This window comes from Zalophus californianus, chromosome 2 (assembly GCF_009762305.2).
Source record: "Zalophus californianus isolate mZalCal1 chromosome 2, mZalCal1.pri.v2, whole genome shotgun sequence".
In the NCBI taxonomy this organism is placed as follows: Eukaryota; Metazoa; Chordata; class Mammalia; order Carnivora; family Otariidae; genus Zalophus; species Zalophus californianus.
The window spans coordinates 167,506,581-167,525,056 of NC_045596.1; the positions used below are offsets into that span (position 1 = coordinate 167,506,581).

An 18,476-nucleotide genomic window follows, 5' to 3' on the forward strand; every position below is an offset into this window, starting at 1 on the left:
CTGCCTTCGGCTCAGGTCATGATCCCAGAGTCCTGGGATCGAGTCCCGCATCGGGCTCCCTGCTCCTTGGGAGCCTGCTTCTCCCTCTGCCTCTCTCTCTCTCTGTCTCTCATGAATAAATAAATAAAATCTTTAAAAAAAAAAAAACTAGAACAAAACAAAAAAGAAAACTAATATTTAAAAATAATGCAGAAAATTCATTAGGGTAAACTGTTCTTAACCTACTTTCCCAAGCCTTTGATCCAACTCCGTAACAAAAATATAAACTTCATAAAATAAATCCCATTTTTTTAGGTAGTGGTTAAGATTATGGGCTCTGGGGTTAAAACCTGTGGGTTCAAACAGGAAGGACACCACTAGATCCAAGAATCCTGAAATTGTTTAACCTCTAGAAACCCCAGTCTCCTCATTAGTAAAAAGCTAACAAGCACAGAAATAAATTTTAGCAAGTTTTAGTGACAAACAGAAAGAGAATATGAGGCCTGAATGAAGCACATAATAATGTATTAATAGTCACCAATGAATAAAAGTTCTCTATATTAAGCTACATCGTTATCACAGATCTTTGTTTTCTTTCTAAGAATAGTGAAACATTATTCTTACATGAATAAATATGCAACATCATGAGGCCTCAGAGTAAGATAGAACTTTTTCCATTCTAAAAATCTACGCAATACTTCATCTGCCTCACCAACTGTGGAAATCTTATTTTTGTCTGACCACATCTCCAACGATGACAGCACAACAGTAACTTTAAATTGGGCAAACATCTAAAAACAAGAGATAAATACAGGAAAAATTAATGTTTATGTTATTTTATAATAACCACGAAATTAATTCAATGCTTTGACAAATCCATACTCAGTTTTGTATAGATAGCTTAATTATTCAGAAATGCCAAGTGAAGTTAATGGAAATTATAATTTCAAAACTAGTATAAATTTTTCTAACTAGTATGAAAAGAAAAATACTTACCGAATTTACGAGGCCAATAGTTTCGATGACTTTATTTGTTACTACCATGCTATCAGAGCCCAGGTAATCATACTGAAAAACAAAATTTCAAATTTAAATACAATCTGTTATGTAATATGTTTGAAATATACTCTCCATCTACTCTCAGAAATTTGATGCTGCTTTGGGGTTAGAACAGTTCAAAATAAGATAGTAACAAATTAAAAAAATGAATATAAACTGGAACACTCATATACGCTGGTGGGAATGTAAAATCATACAGCCACTCTGGAAAGTTTAGCAGCCTTTTTCAAAACAAATAATATACTTACCATATGACCCAGCAATTGCACTCCTGGGCATTTATTTGTATTTTTTAAGATTTATTCAAGAGAGAGAGAATGAGAACAAATGGGGGGAGGGGCAGAGGAGAATCTTCAACATGGGGCTCAATCCCACAACCCATGAGATGGTGACCTGAGCCAAAATCACAAGTCAGATGCCTAACCAACTGAGCCACCCAGGCGCCCCACACTCCTGGGCATTTATCCTAAAGAAATAAAAACTGATGCTCACAAAAAACATGTTCATAAATGTTCATAACAATTTTATTCCTATTAGCCCAAAGCTGGAAACAATTCACATGTCCTTCAGGGTTAACTGGTTAAACAAACTGTATTTGTTTAACCATATCATGGTTACCATGATGGTACCATGGTTACCATGGATACCATAACCATTCCATATCATGGAATACTGATCATTAGTAAAAAGGAACTGACTAAACTGTTGATATATGAAACAGTTTGGATAAACCTTAAGAAAATTATGCTGTGTTAAAAAAAATCTCCAAAGGATATATACTGCAAGATAACATTTATGCAATATTCCTGAAACCAAGGAATGGAGAACAGATTAGTGACTGCCAGAGGTTAAGAAGCCTGGGAAGTAGGGAGAAATGGATGTGACTATGAAGAAATAATGTAAGAGAGTCTTGTAGTGAAGGTGCTTTTGAGTGTCTTAATTGTGACAATGATTACACAAGGCTACATATGTGATCCTAGTGCATAAACCTACACACACACAAATTAGTGTATATACAACTGCTGAAATCTAAATAAGCTTTGTGGAATGTGCCAATGTCAAATTCCATATCTATAAATCAAATCTCTTAAGTATAGCACCACTTGCATGTTCCACAGGACCCTCAAATTAAACATATGTAAAACGAAGCTCATCATTCTCCCTCAAAAATCTGGTCCTACCTACCTTTCCACTACTTTAATTAAAGGTATAATCATCTATGACCTCCCACATTTATGATACTGCGTGTTCCATAAGAGCAGAACTTTGTCTGTTGTGTTCACAGCAGTATCCTCAAAAGCAGAATAGTAATTGGCATCTACAGGATGCTCAATAAATTTATTAAGTGAATGGATAAATCAAATCAATTTAAGTCCTTCTAATTCAACCTCAGCAGTAACTTAAAAAAATTTTTTTTTCTATTACTAATACTACTAACTAGTAAACGTTTGACTTGATTACAGGAATGGTCTCTTAAATGTCTACAACTATCCCATCAGCAATCCAGTCCCTATACTATTACAAAAATGATGATTCTAAACTGAAAATATGAACCTGTCACTCCCCTGTTTAAAATCTTTTTAATGGATATAGGATAAAATAGAATAAATAGGATAAAATCCAAATATTGGATCAGTTCTTCAATTTACCTCTATTTTCCTTCTTCAACCCTGTGTATTAATCATACTAAACTTGCAGTTATGTTTTTTTTAAAGAACCTTCTCTCATATGTATATGCCTTTGCAAGGAAAAGTTTTGCACTAAGTCTTCCTTGGCCCCACCCTCACCTCATTATCCAAACTAGCTAATCCACAAACCATCCCCCAACAACCCCCTTTATCAGAATCTCACACTCCATGCCATGCCGTGCCATTATTCCCCTGCCCTAATCACCCAAAGAGCCAACTGGAGACAACCCTCACATCCCAGAACCCACTGAAATTATTCAAGCTAGACAACCGTTACCCTGTTTGCTTTGCCTCAAGTGTTCTTTCCCACAGAAATCATAATCAGGTCTCCTGCCCATGTTTTCCCCTTGCTCCCCCTGTCTCCTTACCTATTTTGTTACTTCCCCACGTGGCTTCTGCAGGATATGGCATACTCTCTCCTTTTGGGAACTGTAAATAACAAACTATCTCTCCAATAGCAATTTCATCTCCTGATGTGTTGGCCCCATCATAAATGAATAATAATAAAACACATTTTAAAATACCTACTTGCATGCTTTTATATTACCCCCAGTTATAGCTGTGTTTCCATGTCTTTCTCCATCACTGGACCATGTTTTTATACTCCCACATGCTTCCTTCAAGCATAGCACTGAATTCACTAGACTGCAATTGTGGATTTAAAATTTGGGAAGTCACTGAAGACAGTATCACTATTGTTCTTCTTTATATGCCCAGCATCTAGTAACACAGATGCCACAGCAGGCTCAATGTTTGTTTTATTAAAGAATATGTAAATATGTATAAAAACATAGAAAAGGGAAGTTTAATCAGTATCATATGCCTGGCAAACCTGACAATTTGGACAAGAAGCTTTAAAACAACTCTCAAAGTTTGTAACATAATTCTGAAAAAAAATGATTTTTATAATCCAGAATATTCCCTGGAAATTTAGTCATCATTATCACAAATATCTTAATTTTCTCTTATATGTTCCCTTTGTCCTTTTCCCCTATATTCTAATAAATCGAGTATTTTCTTACTCTTCTCTAAATCCTATCTGTCTCTGAATCTCAACTCTGGCTTCCTGACAAGCTCTACAATTCTACAAATAGAATAGATAATGTGTTTGATTCATATTCTCTGTAGTATTCCAGAGGTGTGACAATCAAATGCTCATCATCAAAACAAAACCTGGAAAGTATATTTTTATCCGTTTTCAGAAATCTCTGAAATATGGAGGAAATAAAGCCGTACCTGATTGGGTGCAAACTAAGTTCTCATCCCAAGATCCTGAAGTTTAAAGGTCCTCAAATAGGACCTTTAAATTTCTAAATCAGGGATTTAGAAATATGTTTATACCAGGTAAACAACACACTAGAACAGGTGAACCTTTACAAACTGCTCAAAAAAAAAAATCTTGATACATTAATGTAAGCAGTTCTCATAGTTATACTGTCATCACTTTTGTGCCAATAAAAAGTTTATAGGACAAAACGCTCCCTAGGCTACATATTGCTCTTCAAAAGCCCTAAAAACAAAAACTAAAAGCTTAAAGATTTTCACTTAAAATATGACCATTAAAAAAATATTGTAGATGGAAAGAGTTCCTAAAGATGTGAAACACCAGCCTAAAAATCATTTTGTTATTCAGGATTTTTATGTAAAGATTTCAAATTAAACATTTCTAATAGAAATATGTAATTTTGAGTATTTGGTTTTTCAGTTTTGCAAATTTTTCCACTGTTCTCTCTACGACATGTAGTAAAAAGACTGGAATTTTTAAGTTCCTTTCTAGCTAGGGATAATTATACATTTACACCAAATATTTAAAAGCAAAGAAAAAGAAAAATACATACCAAAGCTTTATCCACCACAATACACATTTCTAGATAAAGAGGAATTAAATCTGGAACAGCTGATTCTGACTAGAAAAAAGAAAAAGAGCACTTAAAAGCACAAAAAACTTACATAAATTGTTTATTCTGAACTTTTAAAATCATTTTTCCACTTTATTGAGGTGTAACTGATGAAAATTATATATATTTAAAGTTAAAGACTTGATGTTTTGAGATATATATATATATATATACATATATATAGTAAAATAATTGACATAATCAGGCCAGTTAACATCATAGTGACCATTTTCTTTTTTTGTGTGCATGATAAGAATGCATAAGATAGGCGAGGAGCAAGACGGCGGAGGAGTAGGAGACCTGGATTTCATCTGGTCCCAGGAATTCAGCTGGATAGGGATCAAACCATTCTAAACTCCTACAAACTCAAAAGGAGATGGAAGAAAAGAATAGCAACAACTCTCTGAACAGAAAAGCGACCACTTTCTGGAAGGTAGGACGTGTGGAGAAGTGAATCTGAGGCGATATTCAGGAGGATAGATGGCGGGGGAGGGGGCCTCCATTGGCCGCTTCTGGCAAATGATAGAGCAACAGAGCACAAAATCGGAACTTTCAGAGGTCAGCTCCACTGAGTGACGTCACTCCATTGGCTAAGTTGGGGGGGGGGGGTTGGAACCCTCGCTGGGACAGTGTGGTCTCAGGACCCTCGGGGTCACAGAAAGACAAGGGGTGCCTGAGTGCGGCAGAGCTCCCAGGTATTGGAGAGGGGAAGCCGGCTGCAGAGACGGAGCCGAGGAGCAGGCTCTCAGCTCGAGGTTGCCATAAACCATGCATGATCCACGGCACAGTCAGGTCACTGCTTCTCCAGCAGGGACCCAACAAAGAGCAGATCTGGGGAGACTCCCCTTCCTCCCCTGGGAGGAGCGGCGCGGGAGCGCACCGCAGGGATCTGCTGGGTTTGGAGACTCCACACGGGGTCATGTGCCAGAGATAGAAACTCTCGGTCACAAGCCAGGTGAGCACAAAGTGTGGCAGAAGACCAGGGAGATGGGAGTGATTGACGGCTTTTCTCTGGGGGCTCACTGAGGAACAGGGCCCCGAGTTCTCAGCTCCTCTGGGGCTGAGACTGGGAGGCGCCATTTTCACTCTTGTCCTCCAAAGCTGTTTGGAAAGCTTGCAAGGAACAAAAACTCCCCGGAGCAAACCCGAGCAGATTACTTAGCCTGGACCGGCAAGGGTGGAGCAATTCCCTCTAGGGCAAAGATACTTGGGAACCACAGGAACAGGCCCCTCCCCCAGAAGATCAGCAAGAACAGCCAGCCAAGACCAAGTTTACCGATCAATGAGAATGGCAAAACTCCAATGCTAGGGGAATACTGCACATAGAATTCATGGCTTTCTCCCCCTGATTCTTTAGTCTTTCAAAGTTAAATTTTTTTTACTGTTTTTTTTTTCTTTTTTCCTTTTTCAAGCCACATCTTATCAATCCATTTTTTAAAAAACATTTTTATTTTTCATTTTTAGAGTCAGAGTCTATCCTTTCACAGTAGTTACCCTTATTTTTGGCATATATATGTAAGTTGTTCTCTCTTTGAAATTTTGAGATAGTTTCTTCTAACAGATCAAAATATACCCTAAATCTCTAGTGTATGGCTTTGTTCTAGTCTCCTGCCTGATCACATTCTCTCCTTTTACTTTCTTTTTTTTTTTAAATCCTCTTTTTTCAAACAACTTCTTATCAATTCCTTTTATAAAATCTTTTATAATTTTCATCTCTACAGTCATATTCCATCTCTTCATCGTATCAACCCTTATTTTTATACATATATAAGTTCTTTCTTTAAAATTTTGGGAGCCACCTTCTTCTAACAGACCAAAATACACCCAAAATCTCATATGTGGCACTGATCTATGCACCAGCCTGATCATATTTGATCATATTCTGTTTTTTTTGTTTTGTTCTGTTTTTGTTTGTTTTTATCTTTTTCTTTTTCTTTTTTCTTTCTTTCCCTTTCTTTTCCCCTGGTTTCAGGTCTTTTCTGATTTGTTTAGAGCATACTTTCTGGGGACGTTGTTACCCTGTTAGCATTTTGTTCTCTCATTCATCTATTCTCCTCTGGACAAAATGACAAGCTGAAAAAAATCACCTCAACTAAAAGAACAAGAGGCAGTACCGACTGCGAGAGACCTACTCAATACGGACATTAGTACGATGTCGGACCTACAGTTCAGAATCATGAGTTTAAAGATACTAGCTGGGTTTGAAAAAAGCATGGAAGTTATTAGAGAAACCCTTTCTGGAGAAATAAAAGAACTAAAATCTAAACAAGTCGCAATCAAAAAGGCTATTAATAAGGTGCAATCAAAAATGGGGGCGCTAACTGCTAGGATAAATGAGGCAGAAGAGAGAATTAGTGATATAGAAGATAAAATGATGGAAAATAAAGAAACTGAGACTAACAGAGATAAACAACTACTGGATCACAGGGAAGAATTCGAGAGATGAGCAAGACCATAAGACAAAACAACATTAGAATAATTGGGACCCGAGAAGAAAAAGAAAAAAGGAGCGAGGCAAAAAGTATATTGGAGCAAATCATAGCAGAGAACTTGCCTAATTTGGGGATGGAAACAGGCATCAAAATCCAGGAGAGGCACAGAGAACCCCTCTCAATCAATAAAAAGAGAAATGACCCAAATCAAAAAATCATGAATGAAAGAGGAGAGATCACAACCAACACCAAAGAAACACAAACAATTATAAGAACATATTATGAGCAACTATATGTCAGCAAATTAGATAATCTGGAAGAAATGGATGCATTCCTAGAGATGTATCAACTACCAAAACATAAACGGGAAGAAACAGAAAACCTGACCAGACCTATAACCACTAAGGAAATTGAAGTAGTCATCAAAAATCTCCCAAAAAACAAAAGCCCAGGGCCAGATGGCTTCCCAGGGGAATTCTACCAAACATTTCAAGAATTAATACCTATTCTTTTGAAACTGTTCCAAAAAATAGAAATGGAAGGAAAACTTCCAAACACGTTTTATGAGGCCGCCATTACCTTGATCCCAAAACCAGACAAAGAACCCATCAAAAAGGAGAATTACAGACTAATATCCTTGATGAACATGGATGCAAAAATTCTCACCAAAATACTAGCCAATAGGATCCAACAGTACATTAAAAGGATTATTCACCATGACCAAGTGGGATTTATCCCTGGGCTGCAAGGTTGGTTCAACATCTGCATATCAATCAACGTGATACAGTACATCAATAAAAGAAAGAAGAACCATATGATCCTCTCAATAGATGCAGAAAAAGCATTTGACAAAGCACAGCTTCCTTTCTTGATCAAAACTCTTCAGGGTATAGGGATAGAGGGTACATACCCCAATATCATAAAAGCCATCTATGAAAAACCCACAGCGAATATCATTCTCAATGGGAAAAACTGAGAGCTTTCCCCCTAAGGTCAGGAACATGGCAGGGATGTCCACCATCACCACTGCTATTCAACATAGTATTAGAAGTCCTAGCCACAGCAATCAGACAACAAAAAGAATCAAAGGCATCCAAACCGGCAAAGAAGAAGTCAAACTCTCCTTGATACATAAAGTATCATGATATGATATGGAATGGGAGAAGATATTTTCAAATGGCTTATCAGATAAAGGGCTAGTATCCAAAATCTATAAAGAACTTATCAAACTCAACAGACAGAAACAAGAAATGGGCAGAAGACATGAACAGACATTTCTCCAAAGAAGACATACAAATGGCCAACAGACATATGAAACAATGCTCATATGAAACAATGCTCAACATCACTTGGCATCAGGGAAATACAAATCAAAACTACAAGATACTACCTCACACCAGTCAGAATAGCTAAAATGAACAAGTCAGGAAACAACAGATGTTGATGAGGATGCAGAGAATGGGAACCCTCTTACACTGTTGGTGGGAATGCAAACTGGTGCAGCCATTCCAGAAAACAGTATAGAGGTTCCTCAAAAAGTTAAAAATAGAGATACCCTATGACCCAGCAATTGCATCCAAAGTATACAAACATACTGATTCAAAGGGGCACACACACCCCAATGTTTAAAGCAGCAATGTCCACAATAGCCAAACTATGAAAAGAGTCCAGATGTCCACTGATTGATGAATGGATAAAGATGCGGTATATATATACAATGGAATACTACTCGGCCATCAAAAAGAATGAAATCTTGCCATTTGCAATAACTTGGATGGAACTAGATGGTCTTATGCTAAGTGAAATAAGTCAGTTAGAGAAAGACAAATTGATTTCACTCATATGTGGAATTTAAGAAACAAAACAGATGAACATAGGGGAAGGAAGGAAAAACAAAATGAGATGAAAATAGGGAGGCAAACCATAAGAGACTCTTAAATGGAAACAAACTGAGGGTTGCTGAGGGGAGGTTCGTGGGGGGAAGGGGTAATTGGGTGATGGGCATTAAGGAGGGCACTTGATGGAATGAGCACTGGGTGTTATATGCAACTGATGAATCACTAAATTCTACCCCAGTAACTAATAAAAAAAAAAAAATCCCCCTGAATCAAAAGAAGATATGCTGAGCTTTTTTTTTAAGATTTTTTTATTTATTTGACAGAGAGAGAGAGACAGCCAGAGAAGGAACACAAGCAGGGGGGAGTGGGAGAGGGAGAAGCAGGCTTCCCACAGAGCAGGGAGCCCCATGCAGGGCTCAATCCCAGGACCCCGGGATCATGACCTGAGCCAAAAGCAGATGCTTAACAACTGAGCCATGCAGGTGCCCCTATCCTGAGCTTTAGATACAGAAAGAATAAAATTTGACTACAGCTGAAAAAAAAAATACTGGCCTTTAAATAATTTCCAGGAATACAGACACAAAAGCAGGAAATTAGTTTCTTAAATTTACATTGAATATACACTAGTTAGTTTTTAGAAAGTTGTAAGTATGTAACAAAATAAGAATTAGAATAAAAATTTATCATAAAAATGTAGATGATCAATTGATGCAAGGAGAAGGCCATATATGGTTCAAAGGAAATTGTAACATTAGAAAAAGATGAGGATGTTCTGAAGGAAAGAATATTTGCTAGTTATACAACCCGTTCATATAATTTTCTTACACATAAACTAAGTAAGGACAATAATTGCCCTGAAAATAGTAATAAAACATACACAAACTCACCTTTTCACTTACAAAAATGTTATAGTCCACTGGGTTTTGTTCTATGCCTTGGTTATCTTCAGTAAGATCTTCAAATTCACTGTTTCCACTCCTTAATTTATAAAGAAGATGTTGAAATTCAACTGCAGATTCCAGAGGCTCGATTCCATAAGAAACATTTTCAAATTGCAGTATTCCTCTGTAAAATTAAGAATAAAACTGTAAGTGCTTTTAATATATTCTCTATTATGAAACTCTGACAGAATCCAAAAGAAGAAGGAGAAAGAGGAGGATAAAGAACATTGTTGAGCTCAGTATTTTGACCCAAACTCTTTACATTATGGAAATAATTCTGAAGAGACAAAATATCTCCTGCAACCCACAAAATTAGCTTTCAATTTGATTCTCTCTACCAATATAAAGGCAGCAGAAATCATGTAATCAGTTGCGAGGTGTATAAGTATACAGCATTACAGTGATTAAGGAATTCCCTGTTCTCCAAGTCAGTGACTTAATGAGAGCAAAAGTAAATAGAAATCTTAATGAATTTCTCTCTGGTTGGCACTGCTTTTGAAAAATGATCACATTGCCTATATAACAAAAGTATATGTAATAAGTAAAATTTTATCTATAAAAATAAAATTTAGCAGTAATTTTGAAAAGGCATTTATTAATCTTTATGCACACAGTCTGAATAAAAAATTAAAAGCAAGATTTTAAAGATTAAACAAATTTTATAACTATTTTTCTCTGGCTCTGGCTCTGGCTCTGGTTCAAGTGGCTACTTCCCAAATAACAAACTATAGGGTTCCATGTAACAAGCACCGAGGAACACTTATTTGTTTGTTAAAATAAGGATCTTATGCTACAAAAATAAGGATGAAGAATTTCCTGACAGAATGGAAAACTCTAGGCACTAAGGAAGAAACCCTACAATTGTTATCATTTAAGACATAGATATTATTAGAAAAATATGAGTACTATATTAGTAATTATTTGCTTATATAGAATTTGCCTCCTCTCCCTGAAGGTGATTTTCCTTGAGAAAAAGTATGCCTTGTTTATTTTTATTTATCTTTATATCTCCAAACACTAGGCCAGTAGGTGACACATGGTAGGTACCAAATATATCCATTTGCTGAAAAAATAAGCTATCCTAAACAGCTCCTCCAACTTGCCATAGTCATTTACATTCAGTAGTCATTTCTGTAGCTAAAAAAAAAAAAACAAAAACAAAAACAAAATATAGAGCAAGGAGACAAGGAAATCTAAAACTTCAAGGAGGTTAGAAATGTCTCTGGCCAGCAAGGAAAGTGAGGAGATACAAGAGAAGAAACATGTTCAGAGGAGGATATCATTGCATTATCTCACATGGGAATCCTCTTCCAGCCCCAAACTTAATGTAAACATAAGAAATTCACTACAGTCAAATATTAACTACAATGTTCACATATCAATGACAGAAAATAAATAACCTCAATCCAGAGCACGTGCTGAGTGTCACAACAGAATTCGGATGTCCTTCAATATGCCCCTGGTAGTAGCACTGAGCCTAGGAAAGAAAAAAAGTGAAGTACTTATTTAGGATTGACAAACTTTCTAATGATTTCTTATTTTTATACTTGTTAGAACTTTCTGAATATTTTCACAGGCTACATGGTTTATTTATCAGTATGGATAAAGTGACATTCAGGAAAAGTTTCCCTATATTTGTCACTTTTACTATATTAACTACTCTTCTGATTAATATTTGGAATTATTATTTTATACACTGCTTCCAAAGTGTTATCTCATAATTTTGGTTAAATTGCTTTCCAATATATAAATTTAGTTCATCAATTAAAAGACAAAGATTATGAATCTGGATTTCTGAGAAAACCTCATATTCTATTAAAAAAAATCTAAAATTTAAGGACACAGGAAGATTAAAGAACTAGAAAACAATACAGCATATCAACACAAACCAAAAGGATGATTCTGAAACTATACTAATACAAGAAATGAAGACTTTACGGCAAGAAGCATTACCAAGTAATAAAGAGGGACATTTCATAATGAAAAGAGTTTCAACTGATCAGGAAGATATAAATATTCCAAATTTGTATTCACTTACTAGATAGCTTCAAAATATATAAGCTCAAAATTAAAAAAATAATAAAAATAGAGAAATGCATAATCATAGTAAAAGATACACTTCTGATAAATCAAACATTCAGAATCTACAGAAGATCTGTAGCATGTTAGCAACCTAATATAGGCAGAATAAAAACTGTAGAATGTACTTTCTTTTTAAAAAACATGGAATATTTACAAAAATGAAACCATATTCTGGGCCATGAAGCAAGACAAGAAATCTTAAAGAACTGAAATCATACAAAGTTTGGTCTCTAATCACAGTAGCTAGAGATATAGCAGACATCATCACAGGGAGAAGATTATGTAATTTCCAAGATTCAATAGTGCTATAAATATTGGTGGAAACAAATGTATGATTTCTAATTAACACACTGCTTTATAATAGAACTAGGAGAAGATTATGTAATTTCCAAGATTCAGTAGTGCTATAAATATTGGTGGAAACCAATGTAAGATTTCTAATTAACACACTGCTTTATAATAGAACTAAGGGGAGGAAGAAGGAGCAAGAAAAGGAAACTGATAGCCCTAGCCAATAAAAGTGAAGCAACATGGTGTCCAAATTCAATCTTTCAAAAAATTTTTGTTATGCTAAGTATATGTCAGGCATTTTTCTAGGCACTGGGAATACATCAGTGAATAAAAAAGACTAAAATAAAATCCCTGCCTTCATGAAGATTATTTTTCACTGGTGAAACAGAAAATAAATAGATAAAATGTATGGCACATCATATATTGATAACCACCATAAAGAAAAACAAAACAGATAAAGTAAGAGAGTACTAAGAGTAAGAGAGCAATTTAAAATAGGAGTTAGTCAGGGACTAATAGGGTAATTTTAAGCAAAGACCTTAAGGAAAAGGAATCTTGGGAAAGAGCAAGCATCTGGATCAAAGAAAATAGAAAGTACAAAGATCCTGGAAGGAGACCATATCTGGTATGTTGAAGAACAGCAAGAACAAAATAGCTGGAACAGAATGAGCAAGGTAGACAGTAACAGGAAATGAGGTCAGTCAGGTAAAGAGGACCAGATTGTATAAAGGCTGTAGGATACTGAAATGACTTTGGCTTTCACTTTGTGAACAACAGGAGGTCATACCATGGAGGGTTCTGAGCACAGAAACAACACAATGTGTCTAGGCTTTAATAGGATTGATCTGGTTGGTCATGTTGTAAACTGACTAAAGGGATGGGCAAGGTATAGAACAAAGAAGATTATTCAGGAAGTTATAGCAGTAATCTAAGCATTTACCTGGAAAAGAGTGTTATTAGGATAGAGACAGAGGAAGAGGGTGGATCTGGCTATCTAATTTAAAGGGTAGGGTCAATAAGATTTATTGATGGATGGGATGGGGGTTAAAAAAAGAAAAGGTTTAGGAGCAAAATGGTGGAGTAGGAGACCTAAATTTCGTCTGGTCCCAGGAATTCAGCTAGATAGGAATCAAACCATTCTGAACACCTACAAACTCAAAAGGAGATAAAAGAATAGCAGCAACTCTCTGAACAGAAAAATGACCACTTTCGGGAAGGTAGGACGTGTGGAGAAGTGAATCCGAGGCGATATTTGGGAAATAGATGGCGGGGGAGGGGACCTCCGTCAGCCGCTTCTGGCAAGTGATAGAGCAGCGGAGCACAAAATCGGAACTTTTAGAAGTCAGCTCCGCTGAGGGCGTTGCTCCAGTGGCTAAGTGGAGGGTGGAACCCTCGCTGGGACAGTGTGGTCTCTGGACCCTCGGGGTCACAGAAAGACCGGGGGTGCCTGAGTGCAGCAGAGCTCCCAGGTATCGGAGCGGGGCAGCCGGCTGCAGAGACAGAGCCGAGGAGTGGGCTCTCAGCTCGGGGTTGTCATAACCCGTGATCCAGGGCACAGTCTGGCCACTGCTCCTCCAGCAGGGACCCAACAAATGGCAGATCTGGGGTAACTCACCTTCCTCCCCCAGGAGGAGCGGCGCGTGAGTGCACCACAGGGATCTGCTGGGTTTGGAGACTACACACGGGGTCATGTGCCAGAGACAGAAACGCTTGGTCACAGCCCGGGTGAGCACAGAGTGCAGCAGGAGACTGGGGAGACGGGAGTGATTGACAGCTTTTCTCTGGGGGAGCACTGAGGAGTGGGGCCCCGAGCTCTTGGCTCCTCTGGCTCCTCCAGGGCGGAGATTGGGAGGTCGCGATTTCACTCTCCTTCCTCCAAAGCTGTAGGGAAAGCTTGGAGGTAACAAACGCTCCCGAGAGCAAACCCGAGCATATTACTTAGCCTGAACCGGCAAGGGCGGGGCAATTCCGCCTCCGGCAAAGACATTTGGGAACCACGGCAACAGGCCCCTCCCCCAGAAGATCAGCACGAACAGCCAGCCAAGACCAAGTTTACCCATCAATGAGAACGGCAGAACTCCAGCACTAGGGGAATACTGCACATAGAAATCATGCTTTTTTCCCAATTCTTTAGTCTTTCAAAGTTAATTTTTTTAACTTCCTTTTTCTTTCTTTCTTTTTTTTTGAATTTCTCTTTTTCCCTTTTTCAACCAACACCTCTTCAATCCCTTTTTTAAAAAATCTTTTTGATTTTTCATTTTTAGAGTCATATTCTATCCCTTCATAGTAGTTAACCTTATTTTTGGTATATATATATACCAAACTGGGATACTGTTTCTTCTAACAGACCAAAATATACCCTAAATCTCTAGTGTATGGCTTTGTTCTAGTCTCCTGCCTGATCACATTCACTTTTTTTTTAATCCCCTTCTTTATTTTTTCAACCAACTTCTCATCTTCTCAATTACTTTTATAAAATATAGAACTTAAATCTTACCTCAATATCTGAAGGATGAGAATTCACAGATCCTTGATTATACAAATAAACCATAAAATTATGTGCTAAAAAAAAACTGAATATAGAAAATGAGAGAATATTAAAAGTTATTCTTTTTGAAATATATAAAGCACTGCTCAGCAAACTAACACCCTCAGGCCAAATCTGACCTACTCTGTGTTTGTAAATAAAGCTTTATTGGAACAGAGCCACACCCATTAATTTATGTATGGTCCATGGCTGTTTTCAAGCTACAACAGCAGAGTTGAGTCATTTTACCAAAGATATTATGGCCCTCAAAGCCTGAAATATTTACACTCTGGCCCTGGACCTTTATAGTAAGTCTGCAAACCCAACAAAGGTAGTATTTTCTTTTAAGATATATATAATTTATATTCAAAGAAATACACACGCAAAATAATTTTCCTATTTTAATGAACTCCTTTATTTTTTTCATGAACTCCTTCGAAATAAGAAGGGATGGGACGACAAGATGAGAAAAAAAGACATTTTAAAATTTACAAATATATGAACTAGATGTAGGATTATGAGAGTTTTCCATTCTTTCATTCTTTCTAAATTTCACTACCATGCATATATATCACGTTTATAATGAAGTAGAAGAGTACTGTGTAAAAGTCATATTAATCTGAATGTAGATACTGAAACTACAAATCTAAGTTCAACCTTCTCTGGTATCACTGACTGTACTTATTATCCTATTTCCTCACCTCATGGTCACTCCTCAATCCAATGTAACATAACTAGATCACCCAGACTAGCTAGTTAGGAATCCTCCACTAAAAGTGATCTCATATGGGTAACTAATGACCCCCTCGTTGTCAAATCCAAAATGCAGTTTGAAGTCAAGTAAGACTACTCTGACCCACATGTACTGTTGACCACACTTCCCTTTTTTAAGCCATCTACTCTTCAACTTCAATCATACCATTTCCACCTGGCTTCCCTAATATCTTTCTGTATACTTTAAGAGTCCCTTCGTCTGGGTCCTTGCTTCTTCCCTTAAGTGTTTCCATGGCATTCAATTCTGGGTTGTTTTTCCTTCTCACCTTTGATATTCACTCCTACCTCTACAGATTTATCTTGTTCATTTCTGGTGCTTCATTTATACCTACAAAAATAGATGGCTTTGAAATCCACACTCACATTCTAAGCCAACTGGACATTTCTCTTGGGATATCATACAAGCATTTCATATCTAACTTTTTCAAAACTGAGCCCATAATTCCCCTGACTCAGATCTGTTCCCCTTCTCCTTCACTGCCACACCAAATCTCTGCTACCACTATAACCAATGTTAGCTAATCTTTTTCCTGCCACCTCAGTATGTATCTCAAAAAAAAAAAAAAAAAAATTCCTACCTCCTTAGTCATAGTTCTGTTTTTCATTATTTCTCATATGTTATTTGCAATAACTTCCTAATTATCACTATGCCATCATAATCATTATGCAAGTAATTTCCCAAAACAATACACACACGCTTTACCCATCTCCTAAACTCTAGTCCCTATAATTCTTACCACTGTTTATAGTCCTGATAAGATGTTCAAACGCACTGTGAGTTCTCTTCACTTTCCCTCTTATATACTTGAAAAGATCTTTGAGTTGTCATTTACCATATTCTTCTTCCCTTCTGTCTGAAGGAGTAGGTTAACTCTTCTTTTACTCAATGCTATTCTTTGGCATTTTATACAATGAATTGCTTGTTTATACATCTCTAAGAAACTTCCCTTCAACCAAAAAACTTTGTTTCTCCCTTCTTAAAAAACATTTATCTACACCTGTTTCTTCTTTTTCTGCCAAACATTTTTGAAAAAGTTATTTACAAATTACTACCTTAAGTTTCTCACAATCCACCTGTCCCTAATACCATGTAGTCTAGTTCTATAACCAAAATTTAATTGCAATTATCCTATTGAAAGTCACAAAATCATTCTAAGCCAGCTTTTCTCTACATGAGAGAAATTTCCATGGTTTCCTGGTTTCCATGAGAGAATTAAACCTTACAGAAAGTTATTTCAATTACCTTCTCAATTCCCTGAAGGAAGTACACAGCTAGTACTATTTTCCATAAACTCTCACAAGTGTATAGTCTCATTCCATATTAAATTCCTTATTCCAGGCCTGCCTCTCTGATCAAACCCTGAAACATTTACAGACTTACTTCTTATTCCAACATTCTGCCCTGATTATATAGGTCCTTCTAGTTCTGTCAACAACATAAGATCATATAGCTTAATCTTCAGGAGGGGGGCCCTTATCTTTTTCCTGTTCCCCCCATTCACAAAAGACTACTTGAGGCATTAGGACCAAAAATTTAATTAATTCACAGGAAAGCATCTGTTAATCTGAAACAACTCAAGTGTTTAATAACAACTACATTAATTAACACTCCATTTTTATTATAAGTAAACAAATTCATATCAATAAAATGAAATACAACACTAAATGAAAAAAATATTACCTTTGCTTAAGGTGTACAGTGTATGGCTTCTCATCTATTGCAATAATATAGGATATCTGTTCCTAGAGAATCCAGAACAACTGAAATGAAGAACCATGTAACAGCAGCAAAACAATAATTTTACATCAATCAATCCCTCCAAATAATCCCTAAAATGTCTTGATTAAAATGTCTCAGACTATACATGATTTAAAATTTGCAACAATATATCAAAAATTATAACATGTTTATTATATAATCCAGTCTTACTATTTCTATAAAAATAAGCCTAACCTAAGAATTTATATGGGATTAGAAATCTATATATAACTATATATAACTGAATTTTAAGCTCTTCTGAAATTAGAGACCACATGCTATGCTATAATGTCTATGTAGGTGGCATCATTGGGATAATAAGGTATCATATATCAGTGAAGCTTATTCTATCAGGCACAAAAGATATAACTGTTTTCTTAAAATGTATTGGCTGATTCCTGTATTTTTAAACAGAAGATTCTTGAACAAAATTTGGTACTGTTTTTCCTCTATCACTACTATTCTCAAGTTAAAACATGGATAACAATAGGTTGCAATATCACTAAGTTGCTGAACCTGAGTGATGAGATTTTATCCAGCCAAAGAGAATATGTAAAAAGCAAGAGTTAGAGCATCACTGGAAGGAAAACTTAAGCATATAAAAACCAAAAGACACAAATATCAGAACAAAGAAAAAGATAAGCCTTCTAGGATCTGTGACTGTCAGTCCTGCCCACCCACAAAAACCCCACAAGGGGCAGCACAGAGAGAGCCTGGTAATTTGGGGTCCCTGCAACCCCAACAAACAGAATGGGACTAGATATCTGGTCTGACTACAGGCCCTGCCCACCAATGAAAATTTCTCAGGGAACAACACAGGGAGAGCATCTGCAGTGTGCTAAGACTGCAGTTCTGGCAAACATCTGGTCTGACTCAATTCAAGTCCAAGGCAGCCCCAGACTGGCCCCTTAACAACACAGGGACCAAACATTGCCCACAAAAGGCAAAGAGAACCACTGCAGACAATTGGACCTAAGGCAAACACCTCTCATTCACAACATTAGGATACATACAACACACATAGGTGACACCCCTGAGGCAACAGGTTCTGGTAAACAGGGAACATTGCACTTCAGAGCACAACAGCATCTCTTCGTCATAAAGCCACTACTTTCAAGAGCAGAAGTAGCTGACTTTCCTAACACATAGAAACAGACACAAAGAGTTAGACAAAATGAGAAGACAGAAGAATATGTCCCAAATGAAAA

General features: G+C 36.7%; 1 protein-coding gene across 20 annotated transcripts in view; it reads right to left on the reverse strand.

The window, feature by feature from the left end:
• The window catches only part of LOC113925641 (disintegrin and metalloproteinase domain-containing protein 32-like), a 191,654-nt gene that overhangs the window by 152,572 nt on the left and 20,606 nt on the right, over positions 1-18,476 (reverse strand). For 19 of the 20 annotated variants that reach the window (XR_003521008.1, XR_003521012.1, XR_003521011.1 and 16 more), the window contains exons 3-9: positions 17,191-17,252; positions 14,706-14,781; positions 11,236-11,312; positions 9,782-9,959; positions 4,565-4,633; positions 976-1,047; positions 604-770 (exon numbers count right to left, since the gene is read on the reverse strand). Coding sequence is in view for 15 of the 20 variants with exons in the window: in XM_027600148.1 (XP_027455949.1) it covers positions 604-770; positions 976-1,047; positions 4,565-4,633; positions 9,782-9,959; positions 11,236-11,312; positions 14,706-14,781; positions 17,191-17,252 (701 nt within the window). In the remaining 5 variants the exon portion in view is untranslated. Of the gene's footprint in view, positions 1-603; positions 771-975; positions 1,048-4,564; positions 4,634-9,781; positions 9,960-11,235; positions 11,313-14,705; positions 14,782-17,190; positions 17,271-18,476 lie in introns of all 20 variants that reach the window. The other variant, XM_027600153.2, reaches the window with a different exon arrangement.